At 40.8% G+C, this 21,435-nt stretch overlaps 3 protein-coding genes across 6 annotated transcripts; 2 read left to right on the plus strand and 1 right to left on the minus strand.

Annotated features, from left to right (window-relative positions):
* Positions 1-2,206: 2,206 nt before the first annotated feature.
* On the plus strand, positions 2,207-10,578 carry LOC111228904 (protein crumbs homolog 1-like). The gene is made up of 8 exons (XM_022755015.1): positions 2,207-2,218; positions 2,263-3,127; positions 4,905-5,455; positions 5,598-5,763; positions 7,150-8,056; positions 8,177-8,218; positions 8,339-8,461; positions 9,750-10,578. The coding sequence occupies exons 1-8, from the start codon at positions 2,207-2,209 to the stop codon at positions 10,000-10,002; spliced, it is 2,919 nt and encodes a 972-aa protein (XP_022610736.1). The 3' UTR covers positions 10,003-10,578.
* A 439-nt stretch (positions 10,579-11,017) lies between these two features.
* Positions 11,018-17,559, minus strand: LOC111229010 (sentrin-specific protease 5-like). Of its 4 annotated transcripts, XM_022755158.1 has the most exons (11): positions 17,397-17,559; positions 16,068-16,149; positions 15,117-15,969; positions 14,906-15,011; positions 14,584-14,731; positions 14,081-14,128; positions 12,488-12,565; positions 12,245-12,382; positions 12,028-12,111; positions 11,856-11,906; positions 11,018-11,746 (listed from the first exon to the last, which is right to left on the minus strand). In XM_022755158.1, the coding sequence occupies exons 3-11, from the start codon at positions 15,910-15,912 to the stop codon at positions 11,630-11,632; spliced, it is 1,566 nt and encodes a 521-aa protein (XP_022610879.1). In that variant the 5' UTR covers positions 15,913-15,969; positions 16,068-16,149; positions 17,397-17,559; the 3' UTR covers positions 11,018-11,629. The 4 variants fall into 4 exon arrangements, with proteins under 4 accessions (XP_022610879.1, XP_022610880.1, XP_022610881.1 ...); XM_022755159.1 differs by having other exon boundaries at positions 15,117-16,146; positions 17,402-17,559; XM_022755160.1 differs by having other exon boundaries at positions 15,117-16,149; positions 17,402-17,559.
* A 1,036-nt stretch (positions 17,560-18,595) lies between these two features.
* On the plus strand, positions 18,596-21,218 carry LOC111229011 (alpha-2-HS-glycoprotein-like). Its single transcript, XM_022755162.1, has 7 exons — positions 18,596-18,836; positions 19,237-19,347; positions 19,497-19,578; positions 19,699-19,853; positions 19,965-20,060; positions 20,303-20,374; positions 20,481-21,218. Exons 1-7 carry the CDS (start codon positions 18,639-18,641, stop codon positions 20,994-20,996), a joined length of 1,230 nt encoding a protein of 409 aa, XP_022610883.1. The 5' UTR covers positions 18,596-18,638; the 3' UTR covers positions 20,997-21,218.
* Positions 21,219-21,435: the final 217 nt, after the last annotated feature.

Here is a 21,435-nt window from a genome sequence, read left to right on the forward strand (position 1 = left end):
CCATCCTACCAGAAATGTCTGACCCTGCAACAAACTGATCGCCCATTGGCTGTTTCAGCTTGTGTCTCCTACTGCTCTTGTTTAAAGATGTAAACAGAAGAAACAATAATAAACAGCGACGGAAACACGAGCTTTTGATACTTTCATTCGTATTGTAGTTCGTAGTTTGTATTGACCGCATAAAAAGTCAAACACGAATTGAACAAAGAGGAGGTGTTGACGAGCAGTATCATAGGTTCACGAGAGGGTTCACCAGACGAGGGAGTTATGGGTAATGTAGTCTGAAAGCTAATAGCATACTTCCATTAGCTGCTCTCATTAACATATCAGTCTTTTACAGCGGTATAAAACAACTAAATATGTTTACCTAAGTACTGTACTTGAATACAGTTCTGAGTAACTTGTACTTTACTTGAGTAATTTAATTTTAGGTTACTTTATAGTTTATCAGCTATATGTATCTGACAGTTAAACTTACAAGTTACTTTGCAAAATTAAGATAAAAAGTAGGAGTTACAAATGCTGCTTACATGTTAATGCATCAATAATAATAATTCAACAGTATAATATATATTAGCCCATCTTAGCTGCATACTGAGTTCTTTTAAAATATAAGTACATTTGTTGATAGTACCAACCCACATTTACTAAAGTAAGGATTTTACTTGTAACAGAGTATTTTTAAATTGTGGTATTGCTACTTGTACTTGAGTAAAACATCTGATCGCTTCTTTCACAATTTGTCTTTTACTTTACTCAAGTAGTTACACGAGCCTATCTAACATTTTAAATATATCTGCAAATACACCAGCTATATTTGCATACATATACAAATTACAATGAATGTATGCTCAAACATAATGATAAACCTGTACATTACAGTATTTAATAGTTGTTTATATTTTTAAAAAATGGATAATGGCCCCAAATTCTGAGCTATAACATAATGTGGGTGTGACTGTAAAACCTGAGCCAGAGCAAGTGTAAAACTAGTAACACTAAAAAGAGCAGTAAGGCAATTAGTATTACTAATGAGCAGATTGAATGCTCTAAGGGCTGTTCAGAGAAATAACTTGTGATTACGTCAGAGATGTGTTAATGACAGAGATGCTTCCCAGATTAGAACCACTGGCCTGAGTTTACATCCTTCAAAGACTGGGACTCAGTCCAACCAATTGCTGAGACCAAATAGTAATCAACTGTGGACACGCCCTGTAGTAGACTACATGTGTTTGTGCACGTGCACACACGTATTTGTGTTTATGCCCATGTTTCAGGGTGTATATTATGTGTAGTTAAATTGTTGGAATATTTCCCTCTACAGAAAACTGAAGCTGTAATAAACATCTGAATTACAGTTTGTTCCTCTGCTGAGGTGAGGCTCACCGTCTGTTCCAAAACTCTTCTATCCCATTGGTTTCAATTGTCAAAAGTGAATATCAAAGTTCTGTAAGTGAAAATGTTTGGAGTAAGTCAAATTAGCCTCCTGGATGAACCCCTCCCTTCACCAAGACATGAAATGTGTAAGACATTGTAAGTGCATTAGCTTAATCCCTCCTATCTGGCTCACAGCACTCCAGTGAGCACACACATGCATGGAGGAGCAGAGTTGAAGATGAAGCTGCACACACAAGTGTTCTCCACCTGTCTTTGACTTAAAATGAAGATATTGCCAAACATCTAGTAATTTGGAGGACTTGTTGAGGACAATGTTGAGATACAGCGTGCATGTGTGGATGTTATGGTTGCTTTATGCAGGTAACCTTTGGATTCAGTATAAATGTTGTAACCACAGATAAATATTATTTGCAAATGTTTAGCATATCTTTAAGCATGTTTAGTGGTATCAATAGGGCAATAATTTGTTCGTATTTCTCTTATTGTCAGTGTGTATATCATATTTGGAAATAATAGCTGAGGTGCTCAATAATTCTATAGTATAATACACAACAAACGTTTGTACAGTTGTATATTCTACATTTATTTCATATGTGTAACATTTTGTGGATGTATACATTTTTAAATTTTGCAATTATATGAGTAGTATGTTTTTAAATTCTTTTCTTTTTTGTTTTATTGTCATGTTTCTTTTGTAAGTTCATACATTGATTGTAGATTATATATATATTATAATGGATTGTTTTCATATCTGCAGGCACTTTGTCTGGTGAGGACATAAATGAATGTGAACAGCAGCCATGCCAAAATGGTGGCGAATGTGAGAGTCACAATGAAGGATTCAGATGCCTTTGCTCCCAACAGAGCCAAAATGGGCGCTTATATGGTGGGGAGACTTGCACAATTCCACTTTCAGGCTGTGATGACAAACAGTGTGAGAATGGAGGAATATGCTCTCCTTTACTTGTAAATGATCAGCACACCTACACATGCATCTGCCTTGCTGGCTTCACAGGCTCAAAATGTGAGACCCCCACAGTCTTCTCATTTGAGTCCAGAGGCTATATGTACATAGAGACACAGCTTCTCGACCCAGAGGCTCCTCTTCATGTCACATTTAGCTTCAAGACAGACAGAGAAGTCGGCACCCTCCTGCAGCGCAGAGTGGACGACCTGCTGCTCAGCATTGAGCTGTTGAATGGGCATCTCTGCCTCTGCAGCCTGAGAGGTCAAGGCTCCAGCACACTGGTTCAAGAGCTCCCAGAGTACTTGTCCAACAACAAGTGGCACACAGTGGAAGCCTCTCTAGGCGGCGTGGTCAGTCTCATCAGGTTGCTCTGCGCTGAAGGAAGCTGCACCGGAGACTCCGGCGCTGAGGTCCAGCTGCTTGAGCAAGCCTCTGCTCTCCCTGTGCCAGGAACAGTTCGTCAAAGCCTCTTCATAGGAGCAGTCGGGGGGAGCTGGGGTTTGGACAGAGCAGTGGATGAAGCAGGCTACCCACCTGCTTTTCTAGGCTGCTTCAGAGATGTGTTTGTGGACTCACATCTGGTGTTGCCTGTTATAGTGCCAGAAGATTCAGACATCCAGGCAAACATCACTGTGGGATGCAGCGACAAAGACAAGTGTGACAACAGCCCATGTCAGAACCGAGGGCGCTGCGTGAGCAAGGGCTGGAGGAGCTACATGTGTGAGTGCCACAGACCATATGAGGGAAACAACTGTGCAGAGGGTAAGCCGTGAACACACACACACACACTAGCCATTTCACATTTAAATTAAATCATATTTTTCAAAATAAGTCCAACTACTTCAGTGGTTCAGTTCTTAATTTTTCTGCCCTTTTCCACTAAGAAAAACCCACCAACTACAATAACAATATGCACACACTGTGCGCATGCAGGTGCACAGAGTTGGCTATTTTCTCACCACAAATAACAGTAACACAAAAGCAAAATTCAGGTGGAACATTTATTGTCTGTCATCGATTTCAGCACGTTCTCCTTGACACATCACACTGCTGTTGGCAGAATTACAGGAAGTCATGCTGTGAGAACAGGTACAGGTCGAGTGAAGTTCAACCTCAGTCGCTGCAGAAATCTTAATGGCTAGCTATGAAGAGAGCCACGCCCCACAGGATGTTAAAGTTAGTCAGTAGACTTTAAAGGAGCTTAGAGAGCCAGTAGAAATAGCACAGAGTGTTCAGCCATTCAGTCATGCAATTAGAAGGCATTCAGCAACACCTGGGCCAAGGATTTAAAAAACGTGGGTTTCAGGAGCCGACCTGGAATGCCTCTACTTTGACAAATCAGGGAGACTTATGGACTCACGCCATGCAGAGGCATTTTTGTTGGTTGGCATCCTCAGCAGCTTCTTCTGATGAATGAAAAGAGAGCACTCATTGTGAAAACCATGCTGGAAATACTAATCCTCAACCTCACCTTTTTGTCTAAACGTTTGATATGTCAATGAATAACTTGTGGTCCATAACACTGATGACGGCATAAGAATATTTAGATAGTATAAATATTTTGTTCACTCAAGGAAATAGTTTGACATTTTTGGAAATACTCTTTTTCACTTTGTGGTGTAGAGTTAGATGAAAAAGATCAATACTACTCTCATTCATGCCCATTAAATAGCTGCAGCCAGCACTCGGTTAGCTTAGCTTAGCAGACTGGAAAGAGGGGGGATACCATAGACTGTAAATAAAGATGAATGTAGCCTCCGTGAACTCACCGATGGGTTCCTTAAGAACAGTTTTGAAGGTCACATTGGACTGCTCCACCATTGCCATCTTGGCAGTACTAATGCAAAAATGGGCAAGAGGTGAGTCATTAACCTCATAAAGCCTTAATAAAATTTAAACAAGTGAGTTATATAAAAATTCACTCCATGTTTAGTTTCCACAAAGGGGTAAATTAACTATAGAGACCAAAATGTTTTCTGTACCAGGCTGTCAACATGTTCTGATGTAAAGTTGGGCATTTTAACATGAGACTCTACAGGGATTCACTCGCTTCTGGAGTCAGCCTCAAGTGGCCGTTTGAAGAACTACACTTTTTGGCACTTCACAATATACTGTATGTTATTTGTTTAATCTGTGCAAAAAACTAAGTTAAAAAAAAATATTTCACTGTTGGTACTGAAGGTCTCATTCACCTGACTATTTCTTGGCTCTGAGCCGTTGCCAGGCAACCAGCAGAGCCACCTGGAAGTTACTGCTCCGTGCCAAGAAATAGTACAGCACAGAATAACACATGAGATATAGCCAATTCATTCTACAGGTGCTGGTGGGCAATTTTTTTTTACCTTACTTGGACAAACCCAGGCTAGCTGTTTCCTCCTGTTTCCAGTCTTTATGCTAAGCTAAGCTAACTGACTGTTGACTGGTTTACAGTGGTATAAATCTTTTCTCCAAAATGTCATCCCATTCCGTTAAAATGTACTTTTCATCAGGTTGTGTTTAAGTTTGACTTCAAAAGCTTTCTCTCTCTGTGCCCATACAGAGTATATCACTGCAAGGTTTGGAAACAAAGATCTGGAGAGTTATGCTGTCTTCTCATTAGACGATGACGCAAGTGATACCTTGACTATATCCATGTTCATTCGCACCAGACAGTCCAGCGGCCTGCTACTCATCCTGGCCAATGGCACCAGCCAGTACCTCCGCCTGTGGCTGGAGGAGGGCAGGGTCAAAGTTCAGGTCAACAACTTTGAGACCCTTGTTGGTCGGGCTACTGTCAGTGATGGCCATTTCCATCTAGTGACTGTGAAGCTGGAAGGCACGGCAGCCACTTTATTCCAGTCAGCTCAAGACCAGGGTTCTATGCCCATCAGGCACATCCGAGCCCATCCTGGGGATCTGGTTTTCATCGGAGGGCTCCCAGACTCAAGGGCCTCTGCATCGTTTGGTGGGTACTTTAAGGGTTGTGTCCAGGATCTGAGGATTAACAGCAAACGGTTGCAGTTCTACCCCATAGCGACTCCGGTGGAGTCTTACAACCTGGAGCAGCTCATCAATGTTGAACAAAGATGCAGCAGTGACAATGCCTGTGCTGTGAGTTACATCAATAATGTCATATTCACTATAATGCCTTGAATGAGCAAGTGACACATTTTCATTCCTTATCTGCACCAATCATGACGGTGGACATTGTTTTAGTCTGTTTGTTTGATTTCAACTGTTTTCTCTTGATTAGGTCAACCCCTGTCTCAACGGGGGAGTGTGTTACTCAATGTGGGATGACTTCATCTGTAACTGCCCCCCCAACACTGCAGGGCAGCGCTGTGAGGAGGTTAAATGGTGTGAGCTGTCTCCCTGCCCCACCAGTTCCCTTTGTCAGCCCCGCTCTCAGGGCTTTGAGTGTAAGTCTCCTGAGATCAGAGCCTGTTGTGACATTTTTCCTGTTTTCAAAAGAACATTGTCTTAAAATATACGACTGTGGGTTCAACAAAAGTCTCAGATAATCTCTAAGAATGGCTAAGGAATAGGCTTTATGCTATAAATATCATATTGTGCAAAGCCTCTGTTGCTATTCCTGTTTGTGGCATGTAAACAGATTGCCAAGAAAAAGGATCCACAATTAATGGGTGAGCCTTTTGTTATACCAGCCCATTTCTGATCTTAGTTTATGTCCACGGACGGGACTGCCTGCAGTGTGCAGGCAGTCCCTTCAGGGCCCTCACCAGTGCAGGCACTGATTAATTACTGTGTGACTGATTACAGCATGGAACAGAGTTGAGGCAGGGATCCTACATAGGATTCCTCTAAGACACAGTAATCCCTGGTCAGATTAAGTCTATCGCCACATGCCTGTGGAAGTTTATGATGACAAGTCTTCCTGGAGATGTCACATGTTCACAAAGAGAAAAGGAGGGGAGCTGCTGATCCAGAGTAGCCGCCAGTCCAAGCCATTTCAGCAGGTCACGTTGTTTGCAGTTTGTTCAACACACTGTTTTGTCTGTTGGGCATTTTACCAGGCTAAACAAACTAACAGTTTAAAGGCCCTGAAAACCTACTTAGCTTTGTATTTTGACTGATTACATGAATACATTCATTTGCCAAAATAGAACAGTTTAGGTTATTCCACATAAAAAAATGCCCTGTAATTGTGTTTCTGTCCTTGGTTTTCTCGTTATAAGTGGGCAGGGCTCATCTGGAGAAAAGCGATGTCCCATACTTCCATGCACCAAAAAGGATTCAGCAACAAAACATGATGCCAGTTGTTGGGTTATTGCTTATATTTCCAACAATATCAATCAAGTCTGATCAAAACACACCCTCACAGTCCTGATAAGGCCAATTAACTTCAAGTTGTCAGTGTTTAACTCTTATTAATAATACCCATTCATGTTTTTTTCCAACCCTTAATTTTGGTTGTTGTGTGTTTAGTTTTATATGAGTAACTTAATACCCCCTAAAAATCTTGTCTTTGCTGATCAGCAGTGGTTTAACTTTTTGCTTTCCTGTAGGGATGTACAAGTGTACTTTAGGACACAGTGACACTGCTGTTAGGTGTGGTTACAGATGCAACAAAGGACTTTTCAGCTGATTGTGGTCAGGCGGGTGTTGGGTTACTCTTTAAGATTTGAAACCAGGTTTCCAGAGGGTTTTTATGTTCCAAAGGGATAATTATAGTAAGAAAGGGCACTGTGTCTTGGTAATGGAATGACTTAAATGACTGGGAAAACTACATTAAATAGTCAAATTCAATTTCAGTTCATTAAGTCTTTTCCATTTCTTTCCTTCAGGTTTGTCTAATGTGACGTTTCGTGTTGAAAGCAGCATTTTGCAATACCGGAGCAATGGAAAAATTAGGCGCAACCTCACCAGTGTGTTCCTCAGTTTCCGCACAAGACAGTCCACTGCCACCTTACTGCATGCACAAAGAGACACAGACTACCTCACTGTCTCCCTCCAGGACTCTCATTTGGTCATGGAGATACAGGCCAGGGATGACAAGCTGACAGTTCAAAGCCAGGGTCCAATCAGTGATGGAGAGTGGCACACTGTGGAGTTCAGCATGGAGAACAAGACACTCACTACCTCCAGGTGGATCATGGCTGTGGATGGAAGCCAGAAGGAACCTAGCATTTCCAAAACAGCTGCAGGGGACCTGAACTTTCTTAGGGAGGGAGCAGACATTTTCCTGGGGGGGCTGAGCCTGGACGCTGGAGTGAAACTGTCTGGCTGTCTGGGGACAGTGGAGATCGGAGGCCTTCTTCTCCCTTTCCACCTGGACATAGAGTTGAATCTTCCGAGACCTCAGGAGGAGCAGTTTGCGAGGATAAATAGCAACTCAGCACCACAATACGGCTGCTGGGGAACCAGTGTGTGTGCACCCAACCCTTGTCAGAACCAGGGTGTGTGCGAGGACCTTTTTGACCTGCATCACTGCACGTGTCCCTCCGAGTGGACAGGGCCGCTGTGTCAAGACTCGGCAGACAGCTGCGCCTCCAGCCCCTGCATCTACGGCAACTGCACCAACCTACCTGGGGGATTCAAGTGTGTGTGTGAGCTGGGGTACAGTGGTGAACAGTGTGAGGAAGAGGTCGACATGTGTGAAAACAGCAACTGCAGCAATGGCGCCACGTGCCTCAAAGGCTTCCAGACCTACACATGCCTCTGCCCTCAAAATCTGACAGGCCAATACTGCGAGTGAGTTCATCAACACTTTATCAATATCTTCCTGACAACCTGACGAATGAACAGTAGCACACACTCACAATAGATTAACAAGTAGTTATTTGAACTGATTTACTAATTTGTCTCTTACAGTGACAAGATCCCAGAAATCCCATGGTACATTGAGACAAACCCGTAAGTGCTTCTACATTAAACAATAAGAACATTTCCATTGTTTTGTTAAACCAAGTAAATATTAACTTTACCAGACTGGAGGTTATTGACATGTCTTGTTGTGTTCTTTTGTCCGTTAAGACTTCCTCTGTTGCCTGTATCTACGTGCATGGGTACAAGATGGAAATACAGCTGCTTTAATGGAGGGAACTGCTCTGAAGCAGACAACACCTGTTACTGCCTGCCTGGTTTCACAGGACAGTGGTAGGACATGTATAATAATATTTAATCCTCTTTACACCCCGGGGGCAGAGAACCTAATGGGGTCGCGAGATATTGAGACAGGACCACTAGGATTTCTGCCACTGATCTATTGATATGTCTGTGATATGAAATTAACTGAAATAATTAATTAGGTATTATCTTATTTCCTCAAATAGAACAGGAGTTGATTAAAAGCTGGCTCTGCAGTAATGGGAGGGGGCGTGGGCAACACGAATAAATACAGGCTGGGGGAGAAACAAAGGGCGGATAAACTGGTGTCTGTTTTATATTGTGCACACCAGTTAAGCATAATGTCCATTTCTACCACTTTCATTTAATACATTCAACAATATAATCATGCTATTTTCAACACTTTGTTGTGCTGGATTACTCATCTAAAGTATTTGATTCAGTCGTCCTGTTAGTCTAATGCAGTAACTTCAACAGGGCAAAGGTCATAATGAGTCTTCTTACCAAAATATGACCAATTATACTAATCAGACAGAGGGAATTAGAAATAAAGACCCACCGCCAATAAAAGCCTGTTACTTTTCTGTAGTTGAGGTAAATAAATACAGAATAGCTGCCATTACACTGAAAAGGCTGAAAAAACACTGCACCAGAAATGTGCTGAAAGTTGCTGTCGTCAATATTTTTACATTAACACTGGATCAAACGGGTATGTGTAATGTAAGGTGTTATTTGAATTGACAAAACCACAAAAAAAATGACCCAGGTTTGTAGTTTCCCTCATTTGTACAGAGAATTTTAGTGTCTTTCAGCTCATCGTTTTCTTTTTACAACTCATAACTTGACTTGTTTGGTTCACTCTCATTACTCTTGAGTTGTTTCTAGATACAGCATAGAGCTGTTTTCCACACAAAAGCTCTAAAAGCTAATAGCCCATTACCAAACTGCAAAGACAGACAAAAGTTAGCAACTAGCCAGTGAACATAGCAGAGCATTCAGCAGCAAAAGAGCCAGATGTTTCCCTCAGGAGTAGGTGGAGCCAAAAAACAGAGGTAAAAGGAGTAAACTTTAAGCTTACATTTGTCAGGTGGTCAGAAATACATCTCCAAATGAATGGTAATGTTGCTTCTGTTAGGTGTGCAGATTTAAGTCACTGTTTGCTAACAAATTTAAAGGTGATGATGTCATTGTGGCTTGTTTCTGCCGCCCCCAAGTGGCCAGTTACTGATTTAAGCTTGCCATTTGTGCCAATATGTTTTACAAGATGCTCTTTTCCTGTTTTGTTCCATAATACTTCTCTCCTTATTCCCCTTCCCAGGTGTGAGAAGGATGTGGATGAATGTGCCTCAGACCCGTGTATGAACGGAGGCTTCTGTGTCAACTACGTGAACAGTTTTGAGTGTGTGTGTGATATGAATTACTCTGGGATACACTGCCAAATAGACGTCAGTGACTTCTACTTGTACCTCTTCTTGGGCCTGTGGCAGAACCTCTTCCAGTTGGTGTCCTACCTTGTGATACGCCTCGACGATGAGCCAGAAATTGAGTGGGGGTTCCACGTTAATGATTAGGCCTCTCTTTGTCTGTTGTGGTCAAACTTGACTATTGGTCAAGAAAGAGGGTCGCATTGGAGTACATGTGACTAATTTAGGGAAATGTCATGTAATCATGTACTGTGTTATCACAAAACTGCACACAGCACAGCAGCCTGTCTGTAATCCTTTATACAAAAGGGAGGAGAAAATCACAACATCTGTGGATGAATTCAGCTTTCTCTGGACAGGCTGCTTCTTCACTGCTGTATGAGTGATAGTTGGAGCAAATATATCTACCCACACGGTCTCAGTAGTGAAGCGAAGCTCTTCTCTTTCATGGTATCTTGTGATTTCACTTGATAAATGAGGTGCATATTGCAGCATTGACTGGATCTCCATTGCAAAAAACAAAGTGGACAATTTTCTCAGCAACCAAAAGGCTGTATTCCAAAACTTGTTCCCTTAATATCACGGAGAGTTTTGACCTTGTTACTGCTTTTTGGATAAAGTCACACCCGTGAGTTTTTCTGATATCAGCTCTACAAACAACAGTTAACGCGAGGAGTGAGTTCACAAGACCAGAAGAGACAGAGTAGTGCTGCAATAAACATATATTTGGTGTGAAACTGTATTCCATTATATCTCGTGTACTGACAAGGTCTGTAATAGAAATGTGTCTGTTGTAAACAGATTTATTTGGTAATGAATATTACATATTTTACCATATTTATTACAGTATATTCATACATTTTATCTGGTTCTCATACTGAAAACCAGTTTTTCCTGTGCCTTAAAAATTTCCACTTTTTTTCTGGAGCACTGTTTTCTAACCAGTGTATATTTTATAACTGTTCAGGGACACACTCAGATACAGTTATAATGTGCTGGAGATGAATAAAATACCTGTCTATAGCTAAGAAGTTGTGTATTTACAAATACTTATGTGACCTAGAATAGATTAATACAGGACATTCTGCATGCAGTGCATACAGCACCTGATCTGTAAGATGAAACATGAAATAAACTTTGTGAAATGTTGGAAACACGCTTTTATTTAAAACTTTATTTACACATTTCCTATTAGGCAACAAACAAAAATAATAAATTGGAGACTGAGTCCAGTTCTATAACTTTCTTTAGAAACAAAATACATCTACTTCCTACTCAGTCATCTGGTGCTAACAGAAACTATGATGCAAAATATCTCAAACTACAAGTCAACAATGCAAGATTAGACTTCAAAAAAACAAAGTGCAAATAAGGTGAACAGATATTTTAAACAGCAACACAGACATGTACCATGACGGATTAGATCCATTTCAACAGGCAGTCAGTTCAGTAAGGCTCTGTTGGTGCACTGTTGATGTGTAAACTCCCAGAACAATAAGATGTTTTCTTTTATTAAATAACATGCCTGATTAAATATTGACCATATAAATACAGCTATCATACAAGGATCATGGTTTAGCATGAACAGTGCACCACACACAGAAGTGACTCTCTCCTGCTGAGATCACCTATATATCCTCACAGTGCTGTAAGGCTGTGAGCTGGGAGTGAAGCCCTGCACTTAGAGAGAGTGTGGGCTGCTGATTTCATACCCAAATTCAAAGCAGCACATATTATGAGCAAAACCCACAGACATAACACTGTCAGATACTCGTCAGCCCTCTTCATGGAGCTTACAGTCACAGAGCTCTTTGTAGATCCTCTTGCGTATCTTTGGTATGTCCTCCTGTGAAAACTGAAGAGGTTTTGCGAGTGCCAGGCATCTAGAATACTGAAAAGGAGAGCAAAACAGAATTATTACGCAATTAGCAAACAGTTTTTTAAAAAATGGAAAGGATAATGACTAAATTCATGAATACTAAGCAGGCATAGCATGTTACCTCCAACACAAAAACTCCACAGTCATTTTCATTAGTCTGCTGTGGGATTTTCTGTGAAGGACAGCAGGGGGAGACAAGACATCATGTCAGTTTGCAGAGCGAATCTCCAGCAGATGATGCCTCCAACCTGCACGATGCCAGCTTTCGTCATTTCAGGGCAAAACATACATACCTCATCGAACGACACCGCCCAACCATTTTCAAAAGCCGTTTGCTGCTTCTCCTTTGCTTCTGTCATCAAGTATTTCAGGATGTTCTATTGTAAGCAAAGCATCAAGAAAAACAACGTTTTACAGATGTGGATTTATGATTACTTGCAACTGAAATGTTTATATATACACAGTATATTGTTAGAGTGACAAAATAAATTTCATGAAATCTGTTATTACCCTTGCAACTTTCTGGAGCGCGTTCCCTTGAGAGTCGTAAAGGCAGATCTTCTTTTTGACAAAGTCAGCAGTCACCAGACACCAGTGAACCTCCAGGTGGATGGGCACCAAAAGCAGACTCTTAGAAAACAAATCCACCTGTGCAGAAGAGATGGGGTTAAAACCACTCTTACTGTCTTAAGTCAATGTCATCGCATAATAATTTGACGATGAAAAACATTTTTTTTCCGTCTTAAAACCAACCTGCTTTGTCCATCTCTTAACACCATCATATCCTTTAGTCATGAGCTGCCGGTGGAAGAAGCTGTTGAGAAAGTGGACCTAGGAGGTGGAGACAGAAGGAGATAATAGTAACCGAACTACAGTTATAAAACAACAACAATGTAGGTCTGTGCAGGTTTGTGTGTTTTTATTTCTTGAAATCCTTTTTTAGTCAGCTTATGACAGTAAAACACACTGGGTAAGCTTTAAAAAGCATATGTACAATTATCATTGTCTTAAGGTTCTTTCAGTATTGTATAGATAAGAGTTCAAGTCTAGCATAAAGGCAAATGCTGTGATTAATTAAAGCAATGGGTCAACATTTTGGGAAATACGCACTGGATTGTCTGGTAACTTCACAGTGAAGACAAGACTCAAGCTAATGGTCATGAAATTGAAACAGTTGAATGTTATAATACTTGGGTCTCTGGTTGGACACCTCGTTTATGACCCATGTGAAACACCTATCAAGCGAACTGAAGGTAAAAACTGGATTTCTGTACAGAAACAAATCATGTTTCTCTTCTGTTGGACGAAAGACCAATGAACAATCTACAATTCTGTCTGCTCTTGATTATGGTGATGTTGTATATATGTGTGATTCTCCCACCACACTGAAACCTCTGGACTCTCTATCACAGCACACTGCGCTTCATCACAGGTGACACTGTTTTCACTCACCATTGCTATCCTATCTGAAAAGTCGGGATGGTCCACCTTAACAAATAGTAGGAAGCAGCATTGTATGTTGTTCATTTATAAGGTTCTGCTAGAAAAACTTCCAAATTACCTCTGCTCTCTGGTAACATTTAAATACAGCACTTACACATCAGGTCACAGGACATTTTAACTTCAGCTGTTCCTCTTGTTCACTCTGAACCCAGAAAAACTGGTTTCAAATACTACGCTGCATACAACTGGAATGAGCTCCAAAGAAATAAGAAGTTACACTCTCTTATTTCACTGCAACATTTCAAAAGACTGTACTTCTGTATTCACAATCACACTTGCACATGCTTTTTAAATGTGAGAGTGTACAGTGTGTGTCTGTGAATTATCTTTGTGACCCTTTTAATCCCTGTGAATTTATGTGCGTCTGTCTATGTATAAACTGTACATGTCAATTTTTGTTCACAGGTCTCTCTTGAAAAAGAGATCCCACTCTAAATGGGACTACCTGTTTAAATAAAGGACTTAATAACAAATAATAAAAATGAAGTCAGTGCTGGTAGCCAAGAAATAGTCCCCAGCAAAGTAACATAATGTCATTTTTGCACTTTGTTTTTTTATCTTTGAACTGAGCCAGGTTAAACGTTTCCTCCTGTTACCAGCTATATGCTAAGCTAAGCTAACTAGCCGCCGCACTAGCTACCGTAGAGACATAAGAGTGGTATCAGTTTTCTCATCTAACTTTCAGTAAGAAAGCAAATGAGCATATTTCCTAAAAAGTTGAACTGTTCCTTTAATTACTGGCAATATTTAAATAGCCCTGGTAAGTAAAAATCTTCATGCATCTGATGCTTTTTTAATTAGAGAAGAAAAAACATTTTAAGCTTGTTAAGTTCATTAAATTACCTTGTGACTGGCAGATTCCGCAATCAATTCTCCATACATGTTCATCACCTTAAGCAGAAACAAAAATATTTATATACAGTTGTAGTAAAAAGTTAAAAAGTAAATACAACCCCTGCAGCAAACAGACATTTTCTTCATGTTAATGCACTGTATCCTTTTTATTTAATCTACTTTTAAAAAATATCAAATATCAATAATCAATCAAATCGATCAAAAATCAATAGCAATTTTACTTATAGAGCAGGGTCAGGGTATACATTTGTCAAACCACAAAGCTGTCAAAGTAATAGTGCATTAACATTTGAAGAAAGGTTGAGTTTTTGATGTGTGTTTGCTGGTTGGATTTACTTCTTTAAAACAAAATATGTCATTTGTCCAAACCTTTGCTTACAACTGTGCCAGTTCCATTCAGCATAAACATTAAGGCTTTCGCTCATCACACAAAATCTCTCCACTCAGAAATCTGCATGAGAACTGAAACTCTGGGTGTGATGGATCATTACCTGGTCGTTGAGCCAGTTCTGATCTGCCAGTGTCAACAAATCATCCAGTGTCAGTGTGTGTTTCTTGTAGACCACCTGGAAGGAGGGCACAGGCTTCTGAACGATCGCAGTTCTGTATTTGGTAACCTCTGAGAAAATTATATTTTTCCTGCAGAAGTAGGAAAACATAAAATGATTGGTGTAGGAATAAAATAATTTCAGATACCACTCCCACTGTTGCACTTGTAAACACACCTTTAACACATCACCACAAAAAAAAAAAAAAGTACAAGACATTTTAATCTTGCAAAGTGAGAGAATCACAAGATTAAACAAGATTTACCTGTCACTGAAATCACTATTAAACTTCCTCTTCAGATGTCTCAACACGTCACTCTTTTGTAGCGGGATGAAACTTCCATATATTCTGTAGAAGCCATCGAGGAATTCTAGAGAAACATCGAAACACCGTTATCTCAAATAGCTGTAAAAAAACAGAAATGGAAATCCAAAGAAAAGGATAAAAAAAAGGGTTAAAGCGAAAAAACATCTACCGTGGATGTCCTTAGTCAGGGCTCTAAGGCCGACATCAGTGATAGAAGACTTGTTACTGGTGAATCTCTCATCAGTGTCTTCGCTTTGAGCCTGGTCCTGACCTGGAGTGACATTAGTGTGCTGTCCTGATGGGCAGTTGACTTCAAGCCTTTGAGGAGGTATCATTGTCCTTGGTGCCTTAAACAGCGTAATCCCTCTATCTGCCTCACTGTCCTCTGTGCTCAGCAGGGGTTTGACAGTGCAAGAATATTTAGAAGGATCTGCAATTTCACAAAACTTCCCAAAGAGTGCTGCTGTTGGAGATGGTATGGTTTGAGTTATGGTAGCTGCAGCAGCATTCGTGTCTGTAACCTGGTCGTGTAAGGAGCTGGAAGCAGTGAAAGTTTCTGACAGACTGACAGATTCACGGGGCTTCAGCAGGCAATCCTCCCCTCTAAGTGTGTCCTCTGAAGCTTCACCACCAATTGGTGACACAACAGATGAAGCTCTGGCTTGCGAATTTTCTAAGTTTAGTGTCCGGTACATTGGAACTTTCCTTTTATTTTTCTGTGATTGTGCCTTTAAACTGAGACAGGGGCCGGAGCCAGAGCTGATCCCACAAGCTCTTTTCTTTGCTCTGTAAATCCCAAAACGGCATTTCTCTCTTCGCTTCCTCCACATCCAAAGCTGTAATTTACAATACAAGCGTCTCTTGGTTCGCCTGGACAGATGAGAAACTCCCTTGACTGAAGACATGAAGCCCTTCTTCCTCTTGAGGTACTTTGCTTTGCTCCGGTGGCTCTGTGTTCGGTGCATCTGGGAGAGACTGATGGAGGATCACATGAGAACATGGAGTTGTGGGTATCCTTACAGCTGCGGGAGGGGCAGGTCTGAGTCAGAGAGCTCAAACGCAACAGTGCTGAATCTGGATTTTATTTTGTCTTCTTCGTGCAAGGAGATACTCAGCTTACAGGCCATGGTCTGCGGTGACCTTGTGTTTGCTTCCACTTCTGGCGGCGTACTCAGCAGAGTAATGGGCAGCCTGAACATCTGCTGCAATACAAATTGGATGTGTTGTTACATGCAGTGTTTCTACACATGTTCATCTCACTTTGTCGTTAAGGTTACACTAAGTGACCTTAAGAACAAAGTAACTTTTTTTCTGAAATTTGAACAGTTTTCTTTGTTATGAATGAGGGTTATGACTGGGAAATACAGCAGTACTGAGCAGTGGTTGAATGTAACAGAGTAGTTGCAATTTCTACTTCAGACTTCTACTCCACTATTTTTCAGCATTTCATTGTACTGCATTCCTTTATTCGACAGCTGTTGCTACTCAAGAGATACAATACTGTGCTAAAATTTTAGGTGCTTAGGATGTTTAGATTCTTGCCAATCAAACAGCACCATCAGGGAGGCAATTGATTGGTCCATGATTCATTCTGCAGCATGGAAACAACACCAGACACGCAGCCAGAGTCATTAAGACCTATCTTCAGAGACAAGTATGAACGGGGAGTCCTGAAAAACATGGTGTGCAGGTGTATTGAGGAGAACTGGTGCTGGTTTAAAGGCGAACAGAGGTCACAGCAAATACTGATTAGGTTTTTTTCTACTTAATGCACTTTGTATGATGTTAATTGATAAACAAAAACTACCAATGGCATTGTGTTTGAAAGGATCCTCACTTCACTTTTATAACCTCAAACTTTTGCACAGTTCTGTGTGGTACATTTTATGTAAGTGGGTAAAAATCACCTACAGCATTAAAATGACACATGTTAAATCATGTTAACATGTAACACTGCTGCATAGTAACTACTTTGCATTTTGTTGATGTAATGTTCACTTAAGGGTTTGAAAGCAGGACTTTCTACTTGAAATGGAGCATTTTGTCATCACTGTATTGTTACTTTACCTCAATAAAAGATGTGAATACTTGCTGCATTTACAGATACTTAAAACACACATTTGCACGTGTGTGTACTATTTACACACATGTTTTAGTGGGATCCAACTGAGGGAAGATCTAAGAACAATGCAATGAGTTTAAAAGTTGTCAAAGCTGTGTACAACAGTGCAAGATCTTCCTACGTGTCCTACACAGTCTCACAGAGCTACGCTAACAAACGAAGACTAAAACCTGGTTTCTTCCAGCCGGTCAAACCACAGAGGTCTCACAGTTTTGAGCTGCCTGGCTTGGTATCTTCTCGACACGTGTTTCCAAGCAAAGCCCACCTCTGGCTAAATTAGCTAACATAGCTGGGTTCACTGACACAACAACTGGGGGTAACACACACCTCACCGTGACTGCCTCGTTTGCCTCATTGAAACCTCGCAGCGGAACGAGCTCTTGTCTGATAAACGTCCTCCATGTCTACCTTCTGTTGAATTAATATACTTTCTATTTTGGACACGGTGTTTGCCGGTTTAACCTGCAGCGCACTACACAGCATGTATACAATTAAGTCGCGTGTGAAATGCGTCACCCTGGCGCCGACCAATCAGATTTTAGTAAGAGCGACGAGTAGATTTAGGACAAAAGAAGGAATACTACCACTACTACTACTACTACTACTACTACTACTACTACTACTACTAATAATAATAATAATAATAATAATAATAATGATAATAATAATAGGAAGAAGAAGAAGTTTATTTATAGAGCACTTTTCAAAACACACAGTAAAAACAAGGAAACAAAAACATAACAAATTAAAGATTAAAACAATTACCAAAAGTTAGGATAAAAGTGGGTTTTAAGAGGAGATTTAGGAGAGATGCTGAGTCTGCCTGTCTTAGAAAGAAAAAGAAATGTAACAAAAAGATAAAGACAAAGACAAAAAGTGATATAACATGGGTGTCCTTCCAGTGCTTTATTGCTGACATCTGTATGAGAGGACACTACTTTTTACTGGTAATCCTCTCATCAGTATCTCTGTTTGTAGCCTAATCGAGACCTGAGGCGACACTAGTGTATTGTGCACATGGTCCAATAAAGAGCAAATATGTGGGCGGAAGCAATGCGTGTCACTCAACTGTACCCCCCTGTTGGCAAACATCCTCTTTGGTGAACTTTCATTGAGCAAGGCACTGAACCCCTGGTGGCAGTGACTGTGGATGACCACTCTAATCGACCTCCGTGGATTGCAACAGCCGGTTGCCCAATACGGGTGTTTAAACTTGCAGCTCTTCACACGCTTTCTTATGACATTTAATTCAAGGGACAGATCAGATGCCAGATCTGGGGACAGCTATTAAATGATAGAGATGTTTGCAAATCTCTCACCATAAAAAACAGTGAATTATCACTGATTTAAACTCCAATGCTAGACTTTGTCAACTTACATTTGTTTTGGCAGCAGTCCTGAAACAGAATACAACCCACATGTGACGCAGGAGTCAGGAGGGATGATCATTGTGTTTGACTTGGCTCTGTTTCCTGTTTAAAGTACAGGATATATACATGGGCTGCATCAGCTCTGCCACTCCTCCTTATCTGCTCCACTGCTCTGATACCTCTTGCATCTCTGAAAGAAATGAAGACTCTGGGCATCACTGTTGTTCTGGGACTACTGGTGGTGGTATGGGCTCAGGTCAATGTGCAACAGCCTCTGTGTGACTCCCCTGAGGCGGAGGAGGCTGCTCTGGTGGCTCAGAATTACCTCAATGCCCAGCACACTCATGGCTACAAGTATGCACTGAACCGGATCGAGGATATTAATGTCCTCACGAGGGTAAGTCAGTGAGTAGATGTGTGGTTATGGGCAAAGACAGATACAGATAGCTACCTCTTTTTCCTTCAGCTAGGAGGTGGGAACATGATATGCACTACACTGCTAAAACACTCTGCATGTGCATTTCCTCTACATCACTGGGCAATAGAAAAGAAAAAGTACATTTTATTGAATATATCCCCTCTTTCTTTCAATTGTGTTATTTTATGCCTTCAACGCTCCGTTTAAGACGTTTGCACAAACATGTCAAAAAAGATTAAGAATCAACATGTCAACAATGCTCTACTTTTCTGTGTCATTAGAAACTACGTATGCACATTCATCCACACGACTGTCTGATGGCGGCGAGTTAAAAAATAAAATAAATGAATAAATAGTGTTTCGTTTCACTTTTTCTTAGCCTGATGGAGACATCATATATGGCCTGGAAATTGACCTGCTCGAGACAGACTGTCATGTGTTGGACCCCACACCTGTTGCCAACTGCACAGTCAGACCCAAACTGTTGACGGTGAGACTGCTTACCTTTTGCACACAGAAGCTATCATATTATAGGTATTCAACCTAATGTAATGATGAGAATAATTTTAGGATATAAAATAATGACAATTAAAATGAAGACTGTTTCGCTCTATGAGCTGATTCTTTGTTTCCAATCAGGCAGTGGAAGGAGACTGTGATGTGGTGCTGAAAAAGGTTGGCGGAGCTCTGACTGTTATCGCATTCAAGTGTAAAACAGATGGTAAAACTTTCTGATCACACACTCAACCATATGAACACACACATACAGAATATACTACACAAGTGTCACCTTGCACACAAAAACCTACCTGCATGTGTCTTTTTGTTTATTGACATATAGAATCAAGAGAGGACCTCTGCTTGGGCTGTTATTCCCTCCTGCCCCTAAATGACACTGCAGGGCTGGAATTTGCCCATGCCTCCCTGGCAACCTTTAATAACAATACTGTGAATGTAACTTACACTATTCTGGAAGTTGGAAGGATGTCATCCCAGGTGGGCTCAAGCATAACCTGTTCAGAAGAATTACAAGATTTTTTACAAGATTGAATGCACCTGCACGTTTAATTAGCGCCTGTCAGTACATCAATACTTCCCTTGTTTCAGCTTGTGTCTGGTGGGCCACAATATTCAGTAGAATATGTCATAGTTGAGGCGAATTGCACTAATGACGTCTGCGTGCCCCTGAATGAACCCCTGGCTGTAAGTATACAAAGCATCAGTTTATTTTTTCACAAGAAAAAACACTTTTTGCTTGTTTTGTTTTTTTCTAAGAATGGAGGGATGGTTCTCAAAATTATTATTGGAATTATGTATTATACACGTTTTTAGCCCAGGTGATAAGCTAATCTAAAATATAAGGCAATGATAAATCTAAAACCCTATTAAAACAATTTAAATGAACGAAAACAATGAATAAAATCATGTTTTTTCTTCTCTACCAGGAACGTGGCTTTTGCATTGCCAGAGGTTCTCTCACTGCTCACGCAGTGGACTGCAAGATGTTTAACGTTCTGGTAAAATACTGTTTCATGTCAACAATAGGTTTTGAAGTTTATCATCTTAAAATTTGTGTAGAAAATATTATTTCTAAGCCTCTGTTGATGTACACAATTTTTTCAGATGCCTGTTGTAGATGCCAACAGCACTGCAGTGCCAGATCCTGCTTTGCCACCAGCAGTCCATGTGTTCACAGGCAGCCCATCACACAAGCATGGTCTAAGACACCATAAACTGACCTCTCACCATGACCCTCATCTAAGCGGCCTTCTGTCTGCAGAATCAGCAGAATCAGATGAAATTGTACCAATAGTCCCTGCAGTGGTTGGTGCCCCTGCTGCACCTGGTAACCCAGCTCCAGCTGGTGATTCCACTCCAGCTGCTGGTCCCACTCTAGCAGCTGATCCTGCTCCAGCTGTTGAAGCCACTCCAGCTGCTGATGCTCCAGCTGCTGATGCTCCAGCAGCTGATTCTGGATCAGCCTCAGATTCCCCACACAGTAGTGAGATCCCTCGTATTTTGTTCAAGAGAGATGTGGCTGTTACACCCGACCTGACAGTCGTTGACGGCCCTGGACCTCAAACAGACCCTATTCTTCTTGTGCCAGCTTGCCCAGGAAGGGTTAGATTCTTCAAGTGAACAGGTCCCACAGACTCTATATTTACCTCCTTCAGCAACACTGGTGCTAGCTTAACTTTAATTGATATATGAACATGTGCTGTGGTAGGTAGATGTAATACTAGTACATGTCCTAAAAATGAGTAATGATCAACTGTTTGAAATGACCAGTTTTTGAAATATCTGTAAAATGGGTGATAAACATTTGCATTTAATGCTGCTGAATAAATCTCCTAAGTTGAAGCTTTTTGTGTTGTTACTTTCAGGTCATCATGCATTCTTTAATATTTGAAACAGTGAAGACAGTCAGTGAAGGACTGAGAGTCATGTAAGGCCTTTTACAGGTTTAGTGAGGACACTCTGATTACCTCTCTATACAGAACTTAGAATGAACAAACTCAAACAGGAATGTATTTATTAATTCATGGCACATCTTTAAGGGCGATTGCAAAACACAGTG

This window comes from Seriola dumerili, unplaced genomic scaffold (assembly GCF_002260705.1).
Source record: "Seriola dumerili isolate Sdu_G_001 unplaced genomic scaffold, Sdu_1.0 BDQW01000226.1, whole genome shotgun sequence".
Taxonomy (NCBI): Eukaryota; Metazoa; Chordata; class Actinopteri; order Carangiformes; family Carangidae; genus Seriola; species Seriola dumerili.

What these genes read in the sequence shown, in the direction of transcription:
- LOC111229010 (XM_022755159.1), bottom strand. Translation starts at nt 15,912, where the DNA reads ATGCACCGAACACAGAGCCACCGGAGCAAAGCAAAGTACCTCAAGAGG. An exon ending in AATAGTGATTTCAGTGACAG is followed by an intron (nt 14,732 to 14,905) that starts GTAAATCTTGTT and finishes CTACTTCTGCAG; the next exon opens with GAAAAATATAATTTTCTCAG. An exon ending in GGGCGGTGTCGTTCGATGAG is followed by an intron (nt 11,907 to 12,027) that starts GTATGTATGTTT and finishes TGTCCTTCACAG; the next exon opens with AAAATCCCACAGCAGACTAA.
- LOC111228904 (XM_022755015.1), top strand. An exon ending in CTGACAGGCCAATACTGCGA is followed by an intron (nt 8,057 to 8,176) that starts GTGAGTTCATCA and finishes TGTCTCTTACAG; the next exon opens with TGACAAGATCCCAGAAATCC. An exon ending in TGGTACATTGAGACAAACCC is followed by an intron (nt 8,219 to 8,338) that starts GTAAGTGCTTCT and finishes TTGTCCGTTAAG; the next exon opens with ACTTCCTCTGTTGCCTGTAT.
- LOC111229011 (XM_022755162.1), top strand. Translation starts at nt 18,639, where the DNA reads ATGAAGACTCTGGGCATCACTGTTGTTCTGGGACTACTGGTGGTGGTA. An exon ending in ATATTAATGTCCTCACGAGG is followed by an intron (nt 18,837 to 19,236) that starts GTAAGTCAGTGA and finishes ACTTTTTCTTAG; the next exon opens with CCTGATGGAGACATCATATA. An exon ending in TCAGACCCAAACTGTTGACG is followed by an intron (nt 19,348 to 19,496) that starts GTGAGACTGCTT and finishes GTTTCCAATCAG; the next exon opens with GCAGTGGAAGGAGACTGTGA.